Here is a 26,455-nt window from a genome sequence, read left to right as displayed (position 1 = left end):
AAATCTGTGATCTCATGGTCTTCTCTTCCTTTTTAAAATGAAGGGAATGGAGGTCTAGAGAGGAAGGATGACCTGACTCAGGGCTCACTAGTAGTGACAGATGCAGGAATTAAAATCCATGTTGCCTGGCTCCCAGCCCAATGTTCTTTCCCCTACCACATTCCTTACTTGAAACAACTAGGGGAGTCTTTCTTCTTTTGGTTGCCTAATCAGTAGGAGTTCCTATAAAACCTTAGCTTCCTGTTCTTACTCAACTCCTACTTATCACTAACTACTTTAGCCAGTGTTAGATAGGGTAATTTAACCTAATCTTTAAAATTATGAGGAATGTGCATAAAGTTAGTTTTTGTTCCTGTGAATGTGTGAGCTCAAGTCTATTTTGAGGAGCAGATAGAGGTTGACTTGAGTATTCTTCCTATTCTTGTGAGAGTGGACCATTTACTTCAGTCCAGCACCTTGTCCCCCCACCCCCAATCTACCCCCTCCATAGGCACTGTTTCCAGATTCAAAGAATCAGAGTGAGAAGGGACATTAGGAGCTCTCTGTTACATTTCATATTTGAACAAGATTCTATACTACAATGTCTTTGAAAAGCGTTTATCCAGTTTTTGTTTGAAGACCTCCAATGAGGGGGAAACCTTTACCTCCCAAAACAGTTTGCCCTTCTACTTTCAGAAAGTTCTAGCCAGGTATTTGTTATGAAGGCATTAAAAAAATTTACGCTAAACCTTCCCAAGTCAATAGAGAGTGATGAAAGAATTGAAACACCAAACTTTGCCAAATATACTACAGCATATTTGTTAAGGACAGAAGATGTTAAATTGAGGGGAGAGTGTAGGAATGGGGTGTCCCATACTCCAAGCCCAATTAATATAACTAATAAGATGTTCTTATGCCCCAATACCATTCTCAAGTGAGAATACTCTGATTGGGTTACAGGATCAATCAATCAAATGTGTAAACTATGTGTAAACAATCTAAACAACAAAAGCATAAATTTTGTTCAAAGAACCTAGTTAATCAAGTTGGGAAGGAAAGAAGTGCTTCTAACCATAGGACGAAATCAGATGATGAAATGTATTGAGACTGATTGAAAGAAAGATGCAATTCTGGTTGTGTATCTGTCAGATAGGAATATTACAGTAGGAGCACCCTAATGACTGTTTTGGGAGTTATGATTCAAGTGTGTTGAAAAGTCAGATTCCTTATGACTATACTAAAAGGCAGAAAGCAGGGACAGGAGGTGTGAGGGAAGGGAGCACAGAGGGAGGTTTATACCTCCTCTCCCTCCCACCACCCCACATATATTGACCATGTCATCAAGGCACAATGTCAATGCATCAAACAGGGGGATGAGAAGGAACAAATTAGACACACTGAATTAAGGGGCAGATTCAGAGATCAAAACTTTTTTGGGGAAAGGAAAAACAACTTCATTTCTCTAAAAGGCTCTTGGAAAGTTAAATGATTTGCCCAAGATTACATAGGTAATAAGCATCAGATATGAGACCTAGGTCCTTTGGCTCCAAATCCAATGTTTTTTTCCACCATACCAAACACATTTCCCAACATCTTCCAACCTGAAACCATTCCTGATTAGAGCAGATAAATCATGAAATTCATGGTGGGTAAGGTGTTTAGGCATTTTTTTAAACTCTACAGTTTTATTCTTTTCATTTCCCATAATGCGTCATGTCATCTAGGACTCTATTGTTTAGTGAATTGGCACTGGTAGTACCTGGTAGTATTTATTACATTCAGCAAACATTTCAACAAATACAGATCAATTAAAATAATTTATTTGGTATAATACATATACATATACATGCTTGCAATCAAATAAAGCTTGCTGTAGCTAAAGTAACTTCTAATAATTCTGTTGCACAGTTATTGATGAGCAGTGTTATGGTAGAAAGTTGGATTTGGAGTTAGGAGAGACCTGGGTTTGAATCTTAGCCTGACCCTGTATCAGCCCTGACACTTAGCTATGTAACCTTTGATGAGTCACTAAACTTTTCAGAGAGCCAGTTTCCTCAGCTGGAAATGGAAATGATAATAATACTTTTGCTACCCACCTTTCATGATTGTTGTGAAAAAAAGTACTTTATCATGATTGTTGTGAAAAAAAGTACTTTATAAATCTTAAAGGGCAATGAAAATACAAATTATGAGCAATGATTCTAATTTATTATTGTTGCTCCATTTTTTATTTTAAAACTCAAGTACAGATTCATAGGTAAATAGTGTTCTTTTCTATTCAATTACTTGTCAAATGCTATGCTATCAGTATATGCACACTACTATAAATAATTCTTTGCTTAGATGTTCACAGAGCTGAGATCTTACACAACCATGGTCCAGTTTATATGCCTCTTTCTGTGAGAAAACTATCTCAATAAGCTTGAAAATAAGCGAAACGCCAGATTAGGGTAAGGATGGGTTGAAGAGTTAGGAGGGTGGGCAGACTTTGGTCCACAGGGGCGGATTTCAAAGGATTCACTGCATCTTGTAAGCTGTTGCCATAAATCTCTTCATGCCGGAGAAATTCATTGCTTGTTGTGTTCCACCACTTAAATAACTGCGGTCCTTGGAGTTATGTTCTTGCCATTCTGAAACATACTTGAGGCTTGCACCTAAGAAATAAATGGCTTTGATCTCCCAATCAGTCACTCATTTTCAGTGTTTGAGAGATGAGGTTCATAGACAAATCCACCCCTTTAGGATGTAGAACGGCCAATCAGGATTCTGCTGCAGTAAAAAAGAGTCTTTCACTGAAATCCCAGCTTCCGTTCATAGAAGCCAGGGTGCATGGTATTCCAGGGCTATTCTACAGTATTCCCTTTATTCCTTCTGCCCCCTGGGGCTTACAAGAAAATCTTTTGTCCTTATTTTCATGAGTTCCCACATGGTTTTGAACCTTCAGGGCTATGTTTCTAAAACTTCATTGGTATGTGCCAAAAAAAAAAAAAACCAAAACACAAACAGCAGAAATGAAAGGACCATTTTGAGATGTTAATTTCTACTTAATTACAGAAAAGAGACATTTGATGAGTCAAGAAAATTTTCAGTAAAAAAAAAGCCAACCTAGGGAATAGGTGTCTAAGAGATCATCAAGCATGTAAACTAATCATTCATATATTTAATGAGCATGAATTAAATGTAAGATAATTGCTCTAGGCACTGAGGGGTATATGAAGGCAGGATACTTCTCTCCAAATGGTTTATGATCTGGATGGGGAGGCAAGACTGCAGCGCAGGAAAAGTCAAATACCAATTTAAAAATGTGGTCTGGACCCATGATTTCATCTGTTTAGGGTACTCCCCAACCCCCACTCCCTGTGCCCTACTCCCAACTGCCTCCACCATAGAGAGTGTAACTCTTTACAATTTAAGAAAGATGCTCAAGGTATGGACAGGCTAAATGACTTGAACACAGGTTACACACAGTGTGTATTAGAGGCAGTACCTGACTGAAGTCTTCTGGACTTCAAGTCCACTTCCTATAGACTACTTTGTTAAGTAACAACATAAAAAATACATAGGAAATGTTACAGGCAAGCACATGATTAATAGGATCATCAATTTAGAGTTGGAAGGCAATAACTCACATTTATAAAGCATTTCAAGGTTTACAAAATGCTTTCTTCACAACAATCTTGTGGGGGTAGCTTAGTATTAGTATTATCATACCCATTTCATAGGTGACCTAACAGGCTTAGAGCAGTGACTTGCCAAGGGCCATAGAGCTAGTGTTTAAGAGGATTTGAACTTGTCTTCCTTATTCCAATCCAAGACATTACAATGCTACTCATAGAATGCTTTAAAATTTACAATGTGCTTTCCTCATATCAATCTTATTTATTATTTATTTATTATTGTTGTCCCCATTTTACAGAGGAGGAAACTAAGGCTCAATGGGGTCAAGGATTTGAACCCATGGCTCCTGATTCCAAGTCTAGCACTCCATTGCATCAGAGAGTATTTTCACAAATTCAGAAATTCAAAGGAGAGAGAAATCATATGTTGGAGTGGAAGGCTTTATGGATGAATTCTGACTTCATTCAGGCCCAGAAAGATTTAAATAGGTCCAGGAGAGACCAGAATAGACAGCATTTTAGTCAGGAGACTAATTAATATAAGCAAAAGGTTTCCTGGAAAAGTAAGTCACCCATTTCCTTGGTTGCCATTTTTTTTAAACTGGTAATTTTCTTGGATCATAAAGTCAAAGAGCTGGAAAAGTGGACAGCTATAGGTATTTTCTAAAGGCAAGACCCAAATGACAGAAGCCAAGGGTTTCAGAAGAATAATGAGAAAAATGGCTAAAAAAGAGCTGAAGGATGTCTAAAAGAAGGTAATCAGGTCTGTAAAGGGCCTGAAGATCATGTTCTATAAGGATAATTAAAGGAACAGAGGCTATTTATATCGGAGAGAATACTTAGGTGGGGACACGATAACTAACTTCAAGTATTTGAAGGGCTAGCGAGGGAAGAGAGATCACACTTGTTCTGCTTGGCTTGGCCTTCCAAAGTAGAACTAAGCAGTGGGTGAAAATTGTGGAGGAAGATAGCCTTGATATAAGCAAAAACTTTCTAACAATGAGAACTATTAAAAAATAGAATGGGTTGCCTCAGGAGGTTACAAATTACTTCTTATAGGAGTCTCCGGGGAAAAAAATTGGATGACCCCTTTTCAGGTGCATTGTAGACAGGATTCTTGCTCAGATGAGTTGGACCTATGACCACTGGGGTTTTTTCTAGTTCTAAGATTCTGCAAAACAAAGGTAGAGTGGGTTAGATTTGAGAGGGCCTGGAATGCCTTTCTGACTTAATCATGTAGGCACAAGGCTGCCTGAAAGACTTTGAGCTGGGGAGTGACTTGTTTACCGTGTTCACAGAGGTCTGTTTCAAAGGAGACATCCAAAGCTTCAGGTTTCCCTCTCTCCTTTTCTCCCTTTCTCTGATGTAAACCAATCGTCACTGGGAAATTGTTTGCTTTCCTAGTTCAGAGTTAATAGGCATAATCTGAGGCACACAAATATCCTAGGTCCTCAAACTGCTACTGATTAGGCTCCAGACATAGCGCCTCTGAATGACCAGTCTTATCCAACTAATTTACAACTTCCAAAATTAACGGGGAGGAGTGGGGAGACCTTTCAGCCTTAGTTTCATCTGTAAAATGAGGGGGTCAAACTCCAGGGCCTCTAAGGCCCCTCGAGATTGAAATCTATGATCCTGATAAATAGAGGGGGAGGGGGAACAGAATAGGAAGAGGCGGCAACAGTTGCTGGGGCTTCTCTCAAGCTGCTTTTACAATTTAAATGACGTGTATTTCAAAAGTCTGGCAAGCACATGCTTGAAAATGTATGGGGCTGGGGGGGGGGAGGCCCCGAGTCATTCCTCACCATATGGTTTGTGTTTCCAGGTTTTGCTTAGCTTGTGCTCACATGAAGATAGAAAATAAATACTGCAGATAAAATGACAACATGTAAGGGGTGGGGGCGGTTATTAAACTGCTCCAGGAAAAGGGACTGTCTCTTTGCAAAACAATATGATGGCCAACCTGGTGCTGCTCTCTCTCATCTTCTATTCCGACCTAGTATCCAGAAGGAGAAAAACAGGAGAGGACCGCCCCCCCCCGCCCAGGTCAGAAGATATTCCCAGCACCCGCAGAAGCCTGCAGCCAGCAGATGGCCCCCCGGTTCCTGTCTCCTCTCCAGACACAGGGATTTTGTGGTTTGGGTGGTAGCTAGGTCTGGCGGCCCAAGTTCCTTCATGCCTCTAGCCGGGTGTGTGGACACCCGGGGCAGGCTCTAGGGCGGCAGGAGGCCCGAGCGTGGGTCCTTTCGGGGAGGCTGGCTCTCGCGAGGTGAGGAGTAACTAGGAGGAGGTGGAGAAGGAGGAGAGGAGAGGAGGAGGAGGAGGAGGAGGAGGAGGAGAAGGAGAAGGAGGGCCGGGTTTGCATGCGCTCAGCAGTCCCCGGCGGGGCGGGGAGCCACGGATAGAAAGCGAGGAAATCCTATTCCTCCTCCCCGCCTCCCTTCTCCTCCCCTCCCGGGCTCCTCTCCTCCGCCCCCCTCCCCACGCCTTCCGCTTTCACCTAAGGCCAGTAGGTGTCTGGAGCAGGAAGGAGGGAGGCGAGAGCAGCTGAGGACTGGAGGGAAGCGGGAGCCCCAGCGGGAGGGAGACGGCAGGAGCGGAGGGAGCGAGTGAGGGAGTGAGAGGAGGAGCTGCGGTGGCGGCGGCGGCGGCGGCAGCAGCAGCAGCGGCAGCGAAGGCGGCAGCTGCAGCGGGAGTCCGGCCGCCTCTTCCCCGGCTCCCGGCGGACTGTTTCCCCCTTATCCCCTGTCCAGCCTTCGCCAGGAACCGAAGAGGAGTCGTCATGTAGCAGCCACATAGTCATCTCTTATTTGCAACTCTTTTTTTTTTTGGTGGGGGGAGGGCAGCAACCTTTTTTTGAAAAAAAATTCTTCCTCCCTCCTGCCTCCTTCCCGCTCCATTTGTGAGCCGCATCTGTTTCTTTAAAGAAAAAAATATATATATATATATATATATATATTTTCAGGTGCTTAGGAGAGGGTGGGAATAATAAATTATAGTTGAACCAGCTACGTACCCCTCCTTAAGGGCAACAATGACTGAAGAGAGCTCAGAGGTGCCCAAAGAGTTGATAGGTAAGATTCACGCTGTTTATTTGTTGTATTTCTCCATCTCCTTCCTCCCCATCCCACCTTCACCTTTCCCTCTCCCCCCCGGGATGACTCCAAGCGGGGACCAAGGTTTGGCAACGTTGGCAAGGAAGTTTTTCAGGGCTGTTGGCTACTATCGTTTTGTCCCCTCCCCCCGCCCCCAAAAGAAAGGAAAAAAAAAATCGAAGTGTCTTAAAAGGCAAAGGAGAGGTGGGGGACTGAGCAAGCAGCGGAAGGGTTTCGGGGCTGGGAGGCGGCGGGCAGAGGCGAGCTCTCCCGCGGCAGCCTCAGCGCTGCGCTGCGCTGCTGGAGGGGAGGTTTGCAGAGAGAGGGGAAGGGAGGGGAGAGAGAGGAGGGGCTAGGGAAGGGAGGGAGGCTCCGATCTGGAGTTCGGGAGGCAGGGGAGGAAAACCTGGCTGAGCGCATAAACCTCCCCCTCTGCCACAAACTCCTAGGAAGTCCCGCGCAGCAGCCCCGGGGGCGTAGTGGAGGCCGAAGGAGGTCGAGGAGATGCCCACCTCTCTAGCCCTGGAGCGCAGCATCCATCCTCCTGGCGGCTTCGCTCCTGGCTTCCACCAGGAACGCGCTCTCCAGCTCCGCAGTCCCTACCTCTCTCTATCAGTGTGCCATGCTGTTCTGGTTAAGTCACTGCGCCTGGAAAGGCGTGGCTTGGAGGAGCCAGTGGAGCTCGTCTGGGTGGTGGTGGTTGGGGGGGGCGGGTAGAAGGCTGACGTAAACTCGAGGCCAGGAAATTGAGAGTTAATAATAAAAACTTGCCTTTAATAATTATTAACCGCCGCCTGCCATCCTAAATCCTTTTGTGACTCAGCCAAGGTGACCTGTAGTTTGGAGACCCTCTGAGATAGTCACACTTGGGGAAGTAAACCATGCTAGGGAGGCGTTTTTAAGACATTGCTTGGGAGTCGAGGGTCCTTGGCCGTGAGCAGTAGGTTTCAATACTTTGGGGTTTAAGACAGGTTGCATTTAAGGCTTCAAGAAAAGGTATTAGAGTCTAAGGTAGATTGTGTGAGATCACACTTGGTAAAAACAGTATTTTAGACTTCATGGAAATGGGAGTGGAAGACTTTGTTATTGTGTATGTGTATGTATGTATGTATGTGTTTAGCCCTGGTGACCCACATCCTTTGACTAACCCTTCACTGGCATACTGGACAGCCTACAATTCAAGGCAGCTGATGATTGGCAATGACCGCAAGAGGAAGTTTCCAAATGCTGATCAGTCTGCATTTGTGGAATTTGCCTCTCTGGTTTCTGTCATAGACAGTAAATATTTCTTAGGAAAATTAGTGTGCTCTTCTTTGCTAACTCAGCTGGTAAAATAATGCAAAGAAACTGTTGCTAGACTTCGTTGAAGCCAGTGCTTTTGGTGAATTTCAAAAGGAAAAGTGACTTTTAGCCAAATTCAGACTAAACTTAAGGATAAGAAGTTAACCTTTTTTTATACCTGGGAGAATCACCCCATCTCCCCTTTCAATCTGCAAGTATAGATATAGATGTATGTATGTATATACTTACCTATATGTGTATACACATACAGCTATATGCATATATACATACAATAGTTAATATATGTATATGTAACTATATATGTGTGTGTCTATGTGTATGTATGTGTGTATGTATGTATAACTCTCCAAGGCCTTTTCTGCCTTACTTTTGTTTTGTTAGGGTGTTACATCTCCTTTAGGATAGAATGGACTTTTCCACCATCCAAGAGAAAAGAAACCTGCCCAGGCAAGGAGTATGCTTTCCAATCCTGAGAGCTCCTGGAGAGGTCCTTCTTAGATCAGGAGAATGCTTAAGGTGCCTGGGGAATTCTTATTGGGTAGCCTGTGGAGTGAGGAGATAAGTTTAATAGTAAGAAGGATTGCAGAATTTTACTCAGGGAAATATGTTGTTCTTTGCTTAATAATAGAAAGTTTAGATGGCCACATATGCTCAAGAAAAAAAATGGGTGAAATAAATTACCTTGGAAATTAGTGATAAGAGAACCTGACACACCTGACCAAGAGTTCGCTGCAAATCTGAAATTTGATTCATTTATTAAAAGCACAGGAAGGCCTGTCACTTCTTGTTAGTTTGTTTACATGTCCCTCTACCCAGGTTGACCACTTCCTTACTCCATTTTACCCTAATAACTTTCTCAGCCCTCAGAGGTCTAAGTTTGATTTTGGATGGGGTAGGTCAGGACCTCCTGATTTCCATTTTATCTTTTTTTCCCCTGCAAATGACTGTAAGGCCCTTTTTTTACGTGCTCTGTCCAGTTAGTTACATGTGACAACCTCGTCAAAACCTCTATATGCCATTAACACAAGACTCTTAGAAAACAATTGTTTAATAAAGCTGGACAAAACATTTTATTACCTCTTTCCCTCCTTGCCAGGTACACTTGGGGTCCCTTTTCATGAGTCTTAGAATTCTGTAGGGTGTTGCTTTGGTGAGGACTGACTATAATGGCAACCCTCCTTGGATGTTCTGACATGATCTTTTCCCCTAATCACCTTCCCCCCATGCTTCTTTCTTTGTCCTTCAAGGTCTACTTCCTACTCCTTCACTTAAGTTTTTATTAAGCACTTACTGTATGCCAGATCCTATGCTGGGATGTAAAGACAAAAGTAAAATACTCCTTGCCCTCAAGGAACTAACATTTTAATGGTGGCTACATTTCATTTGGTGATCTCATTGGCTGTCATGGTTTCATTTATCACTTCTTATGCAGATGACTCTGAGATCTACTTGTCCAGCCCTAATCTCTCTCTTGACCTCTAGTCTCTGCCTATTAGATGTCTAGAACTGGATTTCTTATAGGCATCTTAAACTCAATGGGTCTAAAACTGAACCCACCTTTCCTTCCAGACCTTCCCTCTTCCTAACTTTCCTATTACCACTGAGGGTACTGCCATCCTCCCAGTCACTCAGGCTTACAATCTAGGTGTTATGCTCAATTCTACACTTTCACCTCCCCTTTACCCCCCATATCAAATCAGTTGTCAAGTTTTGTCATTTCTACCTTCTTAGCTCTCTTCTATGTGGCCCCTTCTCCCCTCTGATGCTGCCATCACCCTCATCACCTCCCACTTAGATTATTGCCATAGTCTGCTGGTTGGTGTCCCTGCCTCAAGTCTCTCCCTGCTCCAACTCAAGTGGCTTCCTATTACCTCTAGGATCAAATATAAAATCCTCTGTTTGACATTCAAAACCTTTCATAATCTGGCCCCTTCCTACCTTTCCAGTCTTTTTTATACTTTATTCCCTTACATGTACTCTGCAATCCAGTGACATTGGCCTTATAGTTCCTGGCACAGGATGATCCATCTTGACCTGTTTTTTTCCTCTATTTCTTCTTTTGACTCCTTTCACCATCTATTCCCCATTCCTAGAACATTTTCCCTTCTCATCTCTGCTTCCTACTTTCTCTACATTCCCTTAGGTCAGCAAAGTTTCCCCTTCTGCAGGGAGGCTTTCCCAGGTATCCTTAATCCTAGTGCCTTCCTTCTGAGAATACCCTCAATTTATCCTGTATGTAGCTTGTTTTTTTTGCTTTTTTTTTTTTCGGTGAGGCAATCGAGGTTAAGTGACTTGCCCAGGATCACACAGCTAGTAAGTGTTAAGTGTCCGAGGCTGGATTTGAACTCAGGTCCTCCTGACTCCAAGGCCAGAACTCTACCTAACTTGTTTTTACAGTTGTTTGCATCTCCAATGCTTAGTATAGTGCCTGGCACGGATGTGCTTAATAAATGCTAGTTGAGTGACTAGTACTTGTAAGTATAAGTAACACACACACACAAACACACACACACATACACAGAATAATGTATAATATACTTGATATATACAGAATGAATATCAGGTAGTTTTGGTGAGGGAGTTCATTGGGAGCTTTGTTTATATGGGGGAAGGATTAAGAAAGTCTTCATGAAGAAGGTGTTTTTTGAGCTGAGTTCTGAAGGAAACCAGGAATTTTAAGAGGCGTTCTTGGCTTCTAGCCCCTATTGATCTCTCCCTTCTGAATTCCTGTGGTGCTTATTATATGTCATATATTTAGTATTTGATCATTTTGTTGTTTAGGAATCTGTTTCATGTGTATATCTTCTCTTCCTAATAAAATGATAAGTTCTTCTAGGATCAAAACAAATATTAAGTTTGTCTAGTAGGTGTCTAATAAATGCTGGATTCAGAATATCTGATAATAATGAGAACAGTTTGATATTAAAATTTCCTTTGCTAGAGAAGAACCATCCTTTTTCTCTCTTTCTCCTTGATTTTTTTCTTTGTTATGAAAGTATGTAATTATGCCATTCTCTTTTTTTGCAGAAAGTATCAAGGATGTTATTGGCAGGAAGATTAAAATTGCAGTAAAAAAGAAAGTAAAGTTGGAAGTCAAGGGAGACAAAGTAGAAAACAAAGTATTGGTAAGCACTTTTTCCCCCCATTAAAATGATTTGGAAGTATAACTGTACTTTCCACATTTTTGCTGGTTTAATTTGTATGGGAGGCTGGTTTCGTAATTGTAGGATTCTTTTAGATACATTATTTGAAAGATCTGAAAATCATTTTGTATTTACTGGGAGATCTTTTAACTGAGTATTAGTATATCCAAAGCATAGAAATATCTTGGTGATCTACATTTTGGACATTTAATTTCTGTAGATTATAAAACCAAGCCATGTGTTTTGTCATCACTTGTGGTCTTTTGTCAATTTATTTTGTAAAATATGATGTTATTTAAGTGAGTTATTTATGATGGATACAAAAAGTAATGTGAGAAAAACAAAAAGTCTCTTGTCTCTGGCCATCCTAATAATTTTTCTTGACTGTTGTCTTTATCTTATGAGTAACAATCTGATGTTTCATGATGTGAGGGGATTTGGCCTTGTTTTTCATTGTATCCCTTATGGTTCCTGGCATAATGTCTTGCATGTAGTAGGTGCTTAAATTTTTTGAATGGATACTAATGTATCCATGACAAAATGTAACATTACATATATGATATTTGATGTACCATAGGGAATTTAGGCTACCAGTTTTTTTTTGAGCATAGCATGCCTGTTCACAGGATGATAGAGCTAAGGTAAGTCAGTTATCTTATGTGGTAGATTGAAACTCATATAACAGTATTTGTGATGGAGCTGTGACTTAAAAGATGTGGCAATTGCATTTTAATGCTTGCCAATCAGCTTTAAAACTGGTCATATATTCTATTTTCAATTTGTATGGAACTCAAATTTCAATTTTTGTGATTTTATTTTATGTCTCTCCCTATTGGTTAGTGTCAGAGGAATACAGATGTCGGGGATACTGATATCCTAATTAATGTAAGTTCTTTGAGTGCAGGAACGATGATTTTGTTTTTATCTTTGTAATCTCAATATCAAGCATGGTATCCTGCACATAATAGACACTTAAAGTTTGTTGAGAAAACTACATTTTATACCTTTTCCTGAAGATGCAGTTATATAACTTGTAATCTCTTTCTTGGAAGAAGATGGTAAGCTCCATGGAGGGAAGGGAACCATGTCTTATATAAACTTGCATCTCCTTCAGTGTTTGGCACAGTGATTGGCACATAGCACTTGATAAATCTTTGTTGCCTTAAATAAGAATCATGTTTCTTTAAACCAAAAAAAAGTCTGATTTATTATTTTAGCACTCCTTTCACTGCAGCAGCCCTTCCTCGTCTTAGTTTCATGAACTCCTGTGGCTCTGCCTCAGATGGCAGATAAAGCCTTTCCCTCACTCTAAAGCTTTCCAGCTTGTTTCTACCTGCTGGAGCTTGTGTTGTGCTGAAAAAACCTGGGGTCGACTCTGAGCTGTGATGAGGCATTTAGAGTAGGACTTCACTGGAGGAACAGCTTTCTGAGGAATTTTTGTTAAGTAGCTTTAGGATATATGACTACCATCTCTAGTGAATATAGGTAGGGACTGTGCATATGGATTGATGACCTGTATTTCTTTACAATTCGTGTTTACAGGTCAGGATGACAGATTTGCTGAAGCAGTAAATCTTGATTCACTTTTGACCTGCACCAAAATGTGCTTATATATGCTAAGGCAACCAGTAGGGCATTGTTGGGGTCAAGATTCTATTTTATTCATATGTTGAGCACGCTTTATTAAATTAATAAACCTGATCTAATATAATCCAGCATATAAAAGAGTTGTTTTTGCTTTTTCTGGGAATAAAAGTTTAAGGTTTGAATTTCTTGTAGTTTTTGTCTTATAATATAAGGCAGATTTATAATGGTAAGTTACTCAAGGAAAGGGCTTACTTTTTTTAACTTTTTGCATCATGTAATATCATAAAAGGGTACTTGATATTATTTGGTATTAATAAGGTGTTTTGCAACTTTTTGCATCATGTAATATCATAGAAGCCTAAACAAAAGGGTACTTGATATTATTTGGTATTAATAATGAATGTGTTTTGCAACAACACAACTATGAACTCTGTAAATATCAAGGTTATGCCTGTCAATCTTGGTATTAGTCAGAGAAGTTTTTTATTCTCCAAACTGCCAAATTCATTGAATTAGCATTTTTTAAAACCCTGCAATTATTGGCACACAACACCAAGCATGTTAAGTTTCCTTTACATTGATCATAATTTGGATTTCATTTGTAGTATACAAAATAATTGACTGTTGGATCTTAGAAAGGACCTTTTTTTAAAAATTACTTAATTTTTTTCAGAATTAGGCAATTTTAGCAGAATTACACACTTGGTTGAAATAATGAAGTGCTCTTTCCTAGATTTTAATTTTAAGCAGTTGCTCAGATAATAAACTTAGAGCTTGGTTTAAATTTGTTGTGGTTTTTAGTTACTTACATGGGCAAGAATTGCTAAAAATAATAATTTCAATCTTTGAAAAGTCTCTCTCTGGTAAGCTTAAGTTTATTTTAGCATCAGATCTCAAGAAGGAACTTACCCCCAATAATTTTAGATTAAGTGAAATTCTAACACCTAGTTTAGCTTCATTAAATTTTCAATTATCTTTTATATTTTTTATTTCTTCCTTTCTGTTTGTTACTACTTCATTAAAATATGGGACCCAAGTTTCTATACAATTTACAATTACTACTATGTATTATCTATTTTGTTTTATGCAGAATTATAATATCTGAGTTGGGAGGACCTCAGAGGTCATCTAGAGTTTAAGTCAGGAGTTCTTTATCTTTTTTATATCATGGACTCCATTGGCAGTCTATTGAAACTTATGGAATAATGCCTTTAAATAATTGAAGGAAATGCTAAATTTCAGTTAGAAGTTAGTTAAAATGAAGATGCATTTTTTCCATGTTCTATGTTCATGTACCCCCTGAAATCTAGAGGTCTGTGGATCCAGGGTAAGAGCCCTTGGTCTAAACCAATCCTTACTCAGATAATGTACAATGTCCCCAGTAAGTGGTCTTCCAGGCTCTGCTTGCATCTGCTGATAGAAAGTCTATCCACTTCCCCCATAAACCAACTTAATCTATTTTTAGATTTCTCTAATTGTTAGGGAGTGTTTAGCCAAAATTTTCCTCCCTGGGACTTGTACCCTTTGGTCCTACTTCTGACTTCCTCATATCCCATCTAAATCATTAACTTCCACCCATTGCGCCTGATTTTGTTTTCAGAGACCAAATAAAGCAAGGCTAATCTCTCCACATGACAGCATCTCAAATACATTCCTAGTTTGTTCAGCTACTCATCCTAGGCCGTAGTTTCTATTCTCAACCATCCTGGTCACTATCCTCTAGAACATACTCCAGTTTATCAATGTCTTTTCAGAAACATAGTGTCCAGAACTAGAAGTATGGGGTAAGGAGGAGCGCTAGCATGGTGGAACTTATAGTGGTGGTGGAGAGGGAATCCTCTGCACAATGCCAAGGCAGAAAGGAGTGCTTGTGGTCTCTCACAGACCAGAGCACAGGCTAGGAAAGGAGTAAATACCTCGCCCTTGATCACACCAACTTGGAAGAACTGAAAATTTACAGGTCCCTAGACGTATCTCTGAAAACAGATGCACAAAACCCCTGAAACTTGGGACAGCACATTCTCTACACTGGAAGCAGATCCCTACCTTAACAAAGAGTTTAAAACTCAAGTAATTGGCTGGGAACATGAGCAAACTGCACAAAAAAAGTCAGACCATATAATCTTACTTTGGTGACAAAGAAGATCAAAACATACAACCAGAAGACAACAAAGTCAAAACTCCTACATCCAAAGCCTCCAAGAAAAATATGAATCAGTCCCAGGCCATGGAAGACCTTAAAAAGGTTTTTGAGAAGCAAGTAAGAGACGTAGAGGAAAAAGTGGAAAGAGAAATGAGGGTGATGCAAGAAAATCATGAAAAACAAGTCAACAGCTTGCTAAAGGAGACCCAAAAAAATACTGAAGAAAGTAGCCTAACCCAAATGACAAAAGAGGTCCAAAAAGCCAATAAGGAGAAGAATGCCTTAAAAAGCAGAATTGACCAGATGGAAAAGGAAGTCCAAAAGCTCACTGAAGAAAATACTTCTGTAAAAATTAGAATGGAGCAAATGGAAACTAGTGATTTTATGAGAAATCAAGACATTGTAAAACAAAACTAAAAGAATGAAAAAAATAGAAGACAATGTGAAATATCTCACTGGAAAAACAACTGACCTGGAAAATAGATCCAGGAGAGATAATTTAAAAATTATTGGACTATCAGAACTAGAAGTAAAGATGAGATCTCACAAGTGTGCAGTAGGGCTACCACATCCCTTATTATAATGTCTCCTGTTATTGCAGCCACAAATCCCAATGGTTCTTTCGACTGCTGTAGCATATTGCTCTTTTGTATTGAGTTTGTTAATACAAGTAGTGTGTTGAAAAACAAAAACCTTGGCCCTGGAGTCTGCAGAGATTGTTAGACTGTGAGCTCTTTGTTGCCCTTTCTTTGTATCCCCAGTGCTTAGTACAGTGCCTGACAGACAGTAGGCACTTAATAAATGGTTTTTGACTCAATGACCTGGGTTTAAGTCCTGGTGCCAATATTTATTAGTCGTGTGACTTTGGGCAAGTTACTTTCCCTCTCAGTTTCCTCTTCTGTAAAGCAGAGATAACACTGTTTGTACTACTTGCCTTATAGGGTTGTTGTGGAAAAACAAAATTCTCTGAAAACATTAGAATCGAAATTAGAAATGGGAATTATTATAGAACCCCAAGGTCTTAAAAAAAAAGAATTTTCTACCTGTACATGTGATGCTATACCATCCTTCTTACAATTGTACCTTACTGACTCCTTCCCTTTCTTCCAAGAGTGTGTTTTCCTGTCTCTATTTCTGACTTTTTTTTTACGCATGCTTGCCAACAATTTAAACTATTTCTGAATTAGTCTTGTAGCTGGAAGATCCATTATAGACACTTTTAGAGGAAAAAAGTAAATGGCGTGGTTTATTTGTAGGCAAGTCTACTGCATCATTACAGGATTTGCAGAATGTTACAGCTAAAAGGGACCTTACAGTTCATCTACAGCCTAAACCTTAATTTTTCAGATGAGATCATTAAGTAATTTTTTCAAGTTAAATGACAAGATCTTAGATCTAGAGATGGAAGGGGTCTTAAAGGGTATCTAATCCAACCCCCTCATTTTAAATGTGAGAAAAATAAAGACTGAGAGAGGTCATAAACTTGTTTGAGGTCTTGTAGCTACTAAGTAATGGAACTAGCATTTGAATACAGGTCATCTCACTCTAAATCCAATGCTATTCCTATTTTAGTCAGTCACACAAGGAGCATTTATTAAGTGCCTACTGAATGCCAGTCACTGTGCAAAGTCTTTGCTGCTGTCTCATTTAATCCTCACAATCCTGGGAAGTTAGGTGCTATTATTATCTTCATTTTGCAGTTGAGGAAACTGAGTTTTGGGTTACACTACAAGTTAGTAATGTAAATATAAACAAAAAGAAAGTCCCTGCCCTCAAGGAGTTTACTTTCTAATGGGGGAAGACAATTCAGAAGGAAGTAGAAAAGCTAGGGGGAGGTGGGGAGGGGAGGGTGATACTCTGCCTGCTAGTGGCAGGTAGGAAGTGGTAGAGCTGGGACTAAAACCTGTATTTCTCTGCTTCCAGGTCAGTGCCCTTATTTTTCGTTTATTTATTTTTTTACTTTTGGTTCTTTTTTTTTTTTTTTTTTTTTTTTTTTTTTGCTAGGCAGTGGGTTAAGTGGCTTGCCCAGTGTCACACAGCTAGTAAGTGTCAAGTGTCTGAGACCAAATTTGAGCTCAGGTCCTCCTGACTCCAGGGCCAGTGCTCTATCCACTGCACCACCTAGCTTGTCCCTACAGTGTCCTTATTTTAAAACCATGTTGTATTGATTTTTTTTTTAAATATTGGTAAGGAAAAGGGAAACAAGTATTTATTAAGCATCTGTGTGCCAGGTGCTTTAAAAATATTGTTTCATTTAATCCTCAAAAGTAGGTGCTACTATTATTTCTAATTTACATTTGAGGTAGACAGAAGTTAAATGAGTTGCCCAAGGTCAAACAGCCAATAAGTGTCTGAGGCAGAATTTTAACTTAGATTTTCCTGACTCCAGGCTCAGTTCTCTATCTACTGCACCACTTTGCTGAACATTTTGTTATGTGATATTTGAAGCCTTTGAAGGTAGTAGTAGCCAGAAATAGTGGAACCCTTGTTATAGGGAGGAGGGGAGCTGTATGTTCAGAATTTTGACTTCACAGTCAGTTTTGCTTAACTTTTTTTTCTTTCTTTTCTTTCCTTTTTTTTTCGACAATGGGAGACGTGTGCGAGCGTGTGTGTGTTTGTGTGTGACAGAGAGAGAGAGAGGGAGAGAGAGAGGTGGGGAGGTGGGAGGGTATAGAGGGAAATGTCTGATGTAAAAAAAAAAAATTTAAAGGGCAACAATGATAAAAAAAATTAAAGGGTTCAATGATAAACCAGGGTTATCTTTTCCATTTCTTAGTGTTTTTGATCCTATGTCAGAAACCCTAGTTTTATGCCAATTATTTCTAATTTTTATATGAATAGGGATTTTGAATTTTTTTCTTACATGATGTACTTTAAATAAATGGTGAGAAGACTATTTTATCCCATGTCTTTATTTTAAAAATTGATAACATTAGTTCATGAGGATTTGGTGCTGGGGTTCTTTCCTCCTTACTGAAATAAAAGGTAAAGAAGGGATATATCCAAGTTTTCAGTTGGCTTGAAAGGCCTCTCTCCTTTCCTTAAATGCCATTGCTCTGAATTCTGTTTCCTTTCTTTTTTTTTTCTTTTTTAGGCAATTGGGGTTAAGTGACTTGCCCAGGGTCACACAGCTAGTAAGTGTCAAGTGTTTGGTCTGAGGCCAGATTTGAACTCAAGTCCTCCTGACTTCAGGGTCGGTGCTCTATCCACTGCACCACCTAGCTGCCCTTGTTTCCTTTCTTTAGGGTCATAGTGTTAAGAGAAGGAAATCACAGTGTTATGTCAATATTTTATGCTTAGCACAGATAATACAGTACCTTGAAGAAAGCAGTGGACACTGAGACTTAGAATGTTTGGGGCTACTTTGCCATAAGCCTTCTTAATATGTGACTACAAAATAAGGTGAGGAGTGAATCTGATGAGACTGATTAGATGTAGAAACCATCTGATGGTTTTTCTCTGATGTAGAAACCATTTACAGGCATACCTTGGAGATATTTTGGATTTGGTTCCAGACCACTGCAATAAAGTGAGTATTGCAAAAAAGTGAGTCACATGAATTTTTTGGTTTCCCAGTGCATATGAAAACTATGTTTACACTATACCAAAGTCTACTAAGTGTGCAATAGCATCATGTCTTTAAAAAAAGTACATACCTTAATTAAATTAAAAATACTTTATTGCTAAAAAATACTAACCATAATTTGAGCCTTCAGTGAGTTGTAATTTTTTTGCTAGTGGAGGGTCTTGCCTCTATGTTGATGGCTACTGACTGATCAGGGTTGCTGAAGGTTGGGGTAGCTGTGGCAGTTTTTAAGAATGATATTAACAATGAAGTTTGCAGAATGGATTACCTCTTCCTTTCATTTGAACACTTACAGGCCACTGTAGGGTTATTAATTGGCCTAATTTCAATACTGTTGCATCTGAGGGAGTAGGGAGGCCCAAGGAGAGGAAGAGAGACAGGATTGACTGGTAGGGGGAAGAAGTCAGAACCCACACAATATTATTAAGTTTGCTGTCTTATAGGCTTGGTTTGTGGTGCCTCAAAACAATTATAAACAGTAATGTCAAAGATCACTGATGACAGGTCACCATAACACATATAATAATAAAGGAAAAATTTGAAATATTGTGAAAATTATCAAAATGTGACACAGAGACACAATGCAAGCACAGGCTGTTGCAAAAATGGCACCAAGACTTAATTAGTTACCTTAATTAACCCTGCTTGATGCAGAGTTGCCTCAAACCTAAAGTGAAGTGCAATAAAACAAGGTATGCCTGTAAACTCATGGAATGTTAAGAGAAAGAAACATAGATTGTCCTTATAACAATTTCTTTTTAATGGGAATTAGTTTTTTAGTCTCTGAAACTCTTAAAATAAGTTTGAGGGATGGTGAATTTCAGTTCCAGACATTAGGTAGTACCATTCTTAATGGGAGGGCCCTTCACTATTGTTTTGAGGATATACTGTGTGGTGGGGCTGATTAGACAAATGGATTGGTGTTTCCCAGGCTCTCTTCCTTTCTATTTTTACTTCCTAAATGTATTTGTATGATGCCTGTGACTTTTAAGATCCCTTCTAGTTTCTGGAAAAGCACCATATGGATAGAAAGCTGGCTTGAGAACCAGAAAGACCGAGGTTCCAGTGTTGCCTTGGGCACATACTATCTGTGTGACCCTAGGCAAATCACTTAGGTTCTCAGTGTTCTAGGCAACTCTCTGAGACTTTAAGTTGCAGAGGAGTGGCTGACCTACATTGGTAGGGGGAGTTTCCCTTGTCCAGGGGTTTCCTTTATTCACGAATTGTAGGTTTAGTCCTCATTCCTGTCCTTCTAGCTCTCATTGGAAGTCCATGTGACTGTTAGGATTTTGACCGAGAGAGGTGTCAAGGATTGAGGAAATTGGTAAGCTACATTTTTCTTGTCAACCGGCTTCTTGTCTGTGTGCAAAGAGACCAAAGACACTAGACTTGTCTTTTTTTGGATTCACCTTAGTTGTTACTGAACCACAATACCACCTTGTGATTGTTATCTTGTGCTATCTGTCAATCCATTCATTTTCTTCCTCTAATTGTAACCATGAGTAAGACTCAAAACTTCTCTTTTAATTAGTGGGCAGAGCAGGTGAACAAATAGCTTTTAAAAAATAAAAATGTGCTTGAATACCCACAGTCCTTTAAATAATTATTTTCTTCTTCCCACAGAGCTCTGTCTCTCAGCTCTGTTAGAGCATCATAATGAGGATTAAGTAAGTGTTAACCATTGAAACAAAATTGAAAATCAGGGAGAAGATCTTATATGGGTGCTATTATGTATCAAATATTTTAGTTGACAATGCTGTATATATATATATTTCATTAGTATAAATATAAACTCAAATGCTACTTTTCATTGTTTTGAAGTATTTTTTAAAATTAAACAGATAAAATTGGTCAGTTCTTAAGCCAAGAGGCAAAATAGTGACACACATGGAAAGTCCCTTATTCCCAAAGTGTGAACTCATCTGGGTCATTTAAATCTACCAGCAATTGTTTTAAATCTCAAATGTTGAAATGGCATGGAAAGAGCTATACTTCCACAATAGGCCAAGTTCATTTTGCCTGACCAGTCCTGTTTAAAGTTTCCAAATTCCCAGACTGTAAAAGTTTAAGCCTGTTTAGTAATGGCCTATGACTAAGGTACTTTTTCTTAAGAAGTTCCACCCAGAAATGTGTGCTTTTCCTGGATTTTTTTTTTTTAATGATTCTTTTTTGGCTACTTTGAGATCATAACCCTTTGCCCCATAAGGCATCTTGTCAATAATTTGGATAGTTCCTTTCTCGTCCAGTTCTTGGAGGGATCACTTACATTGAAATGTAAGGCCCTGGGTGAAGTTACCTTACTCTAGGAGAAAAGAACTTTCCCTTGGGGAAAAATGGAGATATCAGGTGAGTGCCTGAGCACAGTCAGAATGTGTTGAGTTCAGCAGCAAAATACAAATCTCCATTTTGGATGTGTCAAAAACCAACAGAACCTGCTGCAATTAGGATAATTAATCCAGGGACTTTCAGACTAGGAATCTCATTGGCATAGGGGTTATCCTAGGCTGAAATCCTTGCCCTCTTCCTGCATTGGAAGGAGGGAGAGGGAGAAGTTCTATTCATTTCTAGGAGCGAGTTTCGTGTAGACTTAAAAGCTAGGCACAGACCTTCACAGTTAGGTGTTATTTGAGCTGCATTTGAATTTTATTTCCCTGTGTGTGCTCACTGCCCCAGTTTCTTCTCTGGTGAAGATAGGTGAGTCAAATGACTGTATGGGGTGATAAAAGCTGTTGAATATATACAAGACTGGGTGTTACTTTTCATGACTGCTTTTTTAAAAAAAGATATTCCTTTCATTTCCTTGCCTCTGGGATTTAGCATCACTAGGATAGAGGCAATGAAGCACAGCTGGGAGGGGAGTAACATGGGATAATATGAAAAAATTATCTAGAAATGGAAAAATCAGGAGAGAACCCATGAGGATCTGAAGGGAAAAATAAAAGTCATTTCTTTGAAAATTATGGAAGTTTAAAAATAGAAGTGAATGAAGAAATTTGAATTAGGGTTCTAGTAACTGTCTTTCCTTTATTTTGTCAGAAATGGTGACATTTCTTTGTACAGTTTTACACTTTGCCACAGTAGATTAATGTGTAATTAAAATTCACTTCTGACAGGGATTTTTGGCTACCTTGAGATCATAACCTTTTGCCCTATAAGGCATCTGATAATTTTTTTATTTTTCATTTTTTTTTGCTGAGGTGATCGGATTTAAGTGGCTTGCCCAAGGCCACACAGCTAGTAAGTGTTAAGTGTCTGAGGTCAGATTTGAACTCGGGTTCTCCTGAATCCAGGACTGTGCTCTATCCACTATGCCACTTAGCTGCACTAATTCAGGTGATTTTAATCCAGGGGCATTTATAGGCAAAGACACTGGTAGAAACTCAGTTCAAAAAGACTGAGAGATTTGACTGAGTATAGTAGGTACATAGGGCAAATGTTAGCCCTCTGGTTCGCTTGGGGTGCTTGAGACCATTTCAGGGGCTCTTTGAAGTCAAGCTTATTTTCATAATATTAAATCATCTTATTTTTTAATACAGTTCATATTGACGTAAAGCCCACATAAACAACAGTTCTTGATAATTTTTAAGTGTGTAAAGGCTAGCATGTGGAGTTTGAAATTGTTGAACTGATTGGTTCTGCTGCATAGAGTGTGTCTTCAATGATTGCTTACCAGTATATTAATATGTCTTTCCATTAGGAAGGGAACTATGAGTTCATGTAGCTAAGCCTCCCTCCCACCCAGTAAGGATTCTCTATTCCAGTGTCCCTGCTTAAATAGATTGAATGAAGCTGAGTCCACCCCCTTTTGGGACCACCTTTTTGAGCAATAGATAGATCCATTCATTAGAGGGCTGTTACATAGAACTGAGACATCCTTCTTTGGTAGTTACCACCTATTTATTCTAGACCTGCAGTTTGAGGCAGCTTGGAAAAAACGGTTCCCTCTTTTATGTGATAGTTATTGAAGTATTTGAAGACAGCTATCATGTTTCCCACCTGCCGCCTGCCTTTTACTTTTGTCTTTTTCATGCTAAATATACCCAGCTCTGTTTTTTTCTTCTTAGAACTCGGTTTCCAGAGCACTCATTGACATTCTTGCCCCTCCTATAGATGACGTCTAGTTTGTCATTACTATTATTTGTGGACACTCTTTCCACCGATCCATGTTGCATCCCCTTCACATCTCAACAGATGGTTTTTATGTGTTCCAGCTCAGTGCTTCTTAAACTGTGGGTTGCAAACCCATATGGGGTCGTGTACCTGAATGTGGGGGGGGTCTCGAAAAATTTGTCAACAGTAAAAGGTTTCTGAATGTGCAGCAACCAAAAATTAATTCAAAATCAAACGCATAATGAATCTGAGGTGTTTCTGGCAGTGCTTGCCTGTGTTGCTTCAGCCTTGGTTCTGAACATACAAAATGTACACTTTGCACTGCACATGCCATCAGGCCTCGAAACACCAGTGAACATTGCCAGAAACACCTTGGCTCACATTCGAGACTATTGTATGTAATGAATTGCAATGTTTTTACTGTACATACAAAATCGTTAAATTAATTTTGGCTCGGAATTAGGACAGAATTTCCAACAATTTCTGAAATGGCCCTAAACATACGTCTGCCATTTTGTGCTATGTATTTATTTGCATTCTCAGCATTGACAATTATAAAATCAAAATATCCATCAATTCTGAAAACATTGAAGGTGCTCTATGTCCTGTAGTATTAAATACCCTGACAGGGTTTAATTTTTATGGAAAAATAAGCACATCCATCTCATTAGTATGCAAATTTGCTTTTGTCTTTAATAAATGGTAAAATTATATGTATACCAAAGAATTGTTTTAAAATGCATATCTTTATGATTTATTATCAGTAAATGTTTGTTTTATATACCTAGGGTTGTGTAAAAATTTCTTGGGCAAAAAGGAGTTTCGAGAGTTTAAGAAGCCCTGTTTTAGCTGAAAAAGTTTACTCATTGGCCAGTTTCTACAATCTTAACCAAGCTGACATATGGATGGCAGAATAACAATTTATCATTTTTTAAGACCTTCTAAAATTTATACTCTTGCTGGATTATTCTTTGAGAACCCTTGTGCTGTGATGAGGCATAGGAGTAGGGTTTTAGTGAAGGAGTTTGTTTACATACCTCTTAAAATATGGTGCCCACAGTACTCTGGTTGTGGTGTAAGATCAGCTTAGAATTCTTTTGTGTGTCACTGTAACAACTAATTCATAGGAGTTTTGAAAAATAATTTTGGTACAACATGGTAAAGAATGGTATTAAAGATTAGGCAGCGAGGTGGTACAGTAAATAGAGTGCTGGGCCTTGAGTCAGGAAGATCTGAGTTTAGAACAAGCCAGCTTGAGACACTTATTAGCTGTTTGTCTCACTTTCCTCATCTGGGGATAATATTAGCACCTGTGTGTTAAGATTGTTGGAGGATCGAATGAGATAGTAATTATAAAGCACTTAGTATACTATAGTATACTATAGGTAGCACCATATGAATGTTAGCTATTCTTTTTCTTTTTCTTTTCCTTACTTTATCACTATTATTGTCTTTATCAATCTAGCAGAATTGTTTGTTCTTTTATCAAAAGTCCTCAGCTTATCTCCATGATACTCATCTTTTGGGTCTTGAGTTGCATATGGCTCTTTTGCACACAATCTGAGGCTTCTGGAGGGCTCTAATCTCTGTCTAATAATAATAGCTGACATTTACATAGTGTCTTAAAGTTTACAAAGCACTTTCTATGCATTATTTCATTTGAGTTTCACAACACCTCTGTGACATGGGTATTACAGATTTTATTATCCCCATTTTTTAGATAAGAAAACTGAGGGTCTAAGGGAGTGATTGTTTTGTTACATTAGGCCCTATAGAGACATACAGCACAGTAGTTATGTAGCTTTCTTGGTTAATGGTAACTGCAAACATGGCTCCAGAGAAGTATAACTGTTTACACTAGCCTTCTGCCTATCCCTCATCTGGCCTGGCTTCTTTCCTTGGCTGAAACATTGAGAACTAGATTACAAAATTTAAAACTTTGTCCTTGGAGCAGGGACATTTGTATCCTATGTCCTTGAATACTTCCTGATAAATGACTCTCAGTGTAGACTGTAAATGATTAATTATAAGGTACTTGAATTAAATATGCATTAGAAAAATTTAGTTATAAACCAAATAAGTCAAATGTATAGTTATTGTCTTAAGAGATAATTTGAAAGGTTACTTATACTAAAAAAAAATTAAAAAAAAGATAATTGGGCATCCTAAAGAAGGGGAAATTTGTTGTTCTTTTAGTTTTTTTTCCTGAGGATTTATGGCACCTATTCAATTTATGATAATTTCCCAAAACAATATAATCTTTCCTTTGTGGAGGCTGGAGATGATGGCAAGTAGAATTTACTTTTTGAAGTAATAGAAAGTTTAGTTACTCTTTAATATTTTCTGGAAACAGAGTCCTCTTCAAAACTATCTTCTGATAGTAAAAGCCTGGACTATTGATGGTATATTCTCTACATCTTAGCAGTTCCCGGTGTCTTAGACCAACATTGGGAGTCTTATAAAAGAGAAGCCAAATTTTATATCCTACTTGTCAAGAATAAGGATGAAAACAGAGAGTTAGATAAAAGTGTTGGTGTTTTCTTTCAGGTTAAGTGTAAGGCCTGAAGGCCCATGGCCTAAATTAGGCCTATTTAGTACCTAAGTTAAATGTACCTCTTTATTTCTTCAACACCTGTACCATTGATCTTTTCCTTGGTAGCATCCTTAGGAAAGTGGTTACTGAAAATTTGAAAATGTAGGAAAGCAGACTTATGCATTCCATAAAACTCTGAGCAATGCCCTATACAGATATTATTTGTATTGGTGAATACTGAATCCAGTTTTCAGAGATTCACTTCATGACATACGTTATTGGCTTATTGCCCTGACTCTTAATCTTAAGTCTCCTGAACAACATGCTTTCTTATCAGAACTGTTTCAAGATGACTATTTATGAATTATCAGGCTGTTGAATCCCCCATGTTTCAGCAGTTTTTCTCCTAAGATTACTATCTGTGCTCAGAGTTATTAAGTAAACCTTAAGCGTTTTGTCTTTTCCCAAAGTAATAACAGTCTGTGGGGAATACCATAGACTATTAGGGGAACTCTTCTGTATAAAATAAGTTGTGTCTCTGTCTTTTTAAGTACACAACCTAGGGGTATGGAATGTGAATCAATTCAGTATTTTATCCCCTCATGCTGGTTATCAATACTTCCATAGAATCAATGAATGGTGGCTAGCATATTGTCAATTCCTTGACTGATGTCCCACTGATTTACTCTCTTGGCAGGGTCTAAATGAATTTGGCATTTGTCTTTATATCTGATATGTGCGCATTGACTGGGTATCTGAAGCAGGCAAGATCAACGATGTTGTACATGCAGAAAGGGTTTATGGCTGGGTTCCTTTTTTTAATTTAGAGAAACTCTTTGGGAATGATTTCTTTATAAGTTGAGATGGAACTTTCCACTTTTCTATTTTAGGATAAAGGTTTCAAAGAAGTAATAGCACATTTTAACTTACATTTACATGGTACTTTAAGATTTACAAAGCACTTTCCACAAAACAACCCCGTGGAACTTTACAGATGATGAAACTGGGGCTCTGAGAGGTTAAATGACTCGTCCATGGTCACATTGAAAAATTCAAATCCAGGTCTTCTGATTCCAAGTCAGTCCTTTTTTGAGTGTTTTCATGCTGTATTTTCATTCACTTTCAGGAATAGTTTGGCTTTCTTTGGTGTGGAACAGTCTTGTTCCCAGACTTTTTAAATATTCTGGGCTCTTGGTAGCCCTACTAGTTCTATCATAAGTGTTACCTGCAAGCTGATTCACTAGTCCAGTGGGTTCGGCTTTTATTGTGAGAAGGTAATCATATAACCACACACTGGGATCACTAGATAATATTTTACAAAATTACCCTAGATCAATTACCTCTATATTTTGTTAATTCC

General features: G+C 39.0%; 1 protein-coding gene across 1 annotated transcript in view; it reads left to right on the top strand.

Annotated features, from left to right (window-relative positions):
* The first annotated feature begins 6,274 nt into the window (after window positions 1-6,274).
* Window positions 6,275-26,455, top strand: part of CARMIL1 (capping protein regulator and myosin 1 linker 1) — a 366,062-nt gene continuing 345,881 nt past the window's right edge. Inside the window, 2 exon segments of the mRNA XM_027852377.1 lie at window positions 6,275-6,670; window positions 11,021-11,118. Coding sequence (XP_027708178.1) covers window positions 6,631-6,670; window positions 11,021-11,118 — 138 coding nt within the window. The 5' untranslated portion in view covers window positions 6,275-6,630.

The sequence above is a fragment of the Vombatus ursinus genome, unplaced genomic scaffold (genome assembly GCF_900497805.2).
Source record: "Vombatus ursinus unplaced genomic scaffold, bare-nosed wombat genome assembly UNPS02009573.1, whole genome shotgun sequence".
In the NCBI taxonomy this organism is placed as follows: domain Eukaryota; kingdom Metazoa; phylum Chordata; class Mammalia; order Diprotodontia; family Vombatidae; genus Vombatus; species Vombatus ursinus.
The sequence above is the reverse complement of the archived record's forward strand: the minus strand, read 5'-3'. Positions and strand labels throughout refer to the sequence as shown.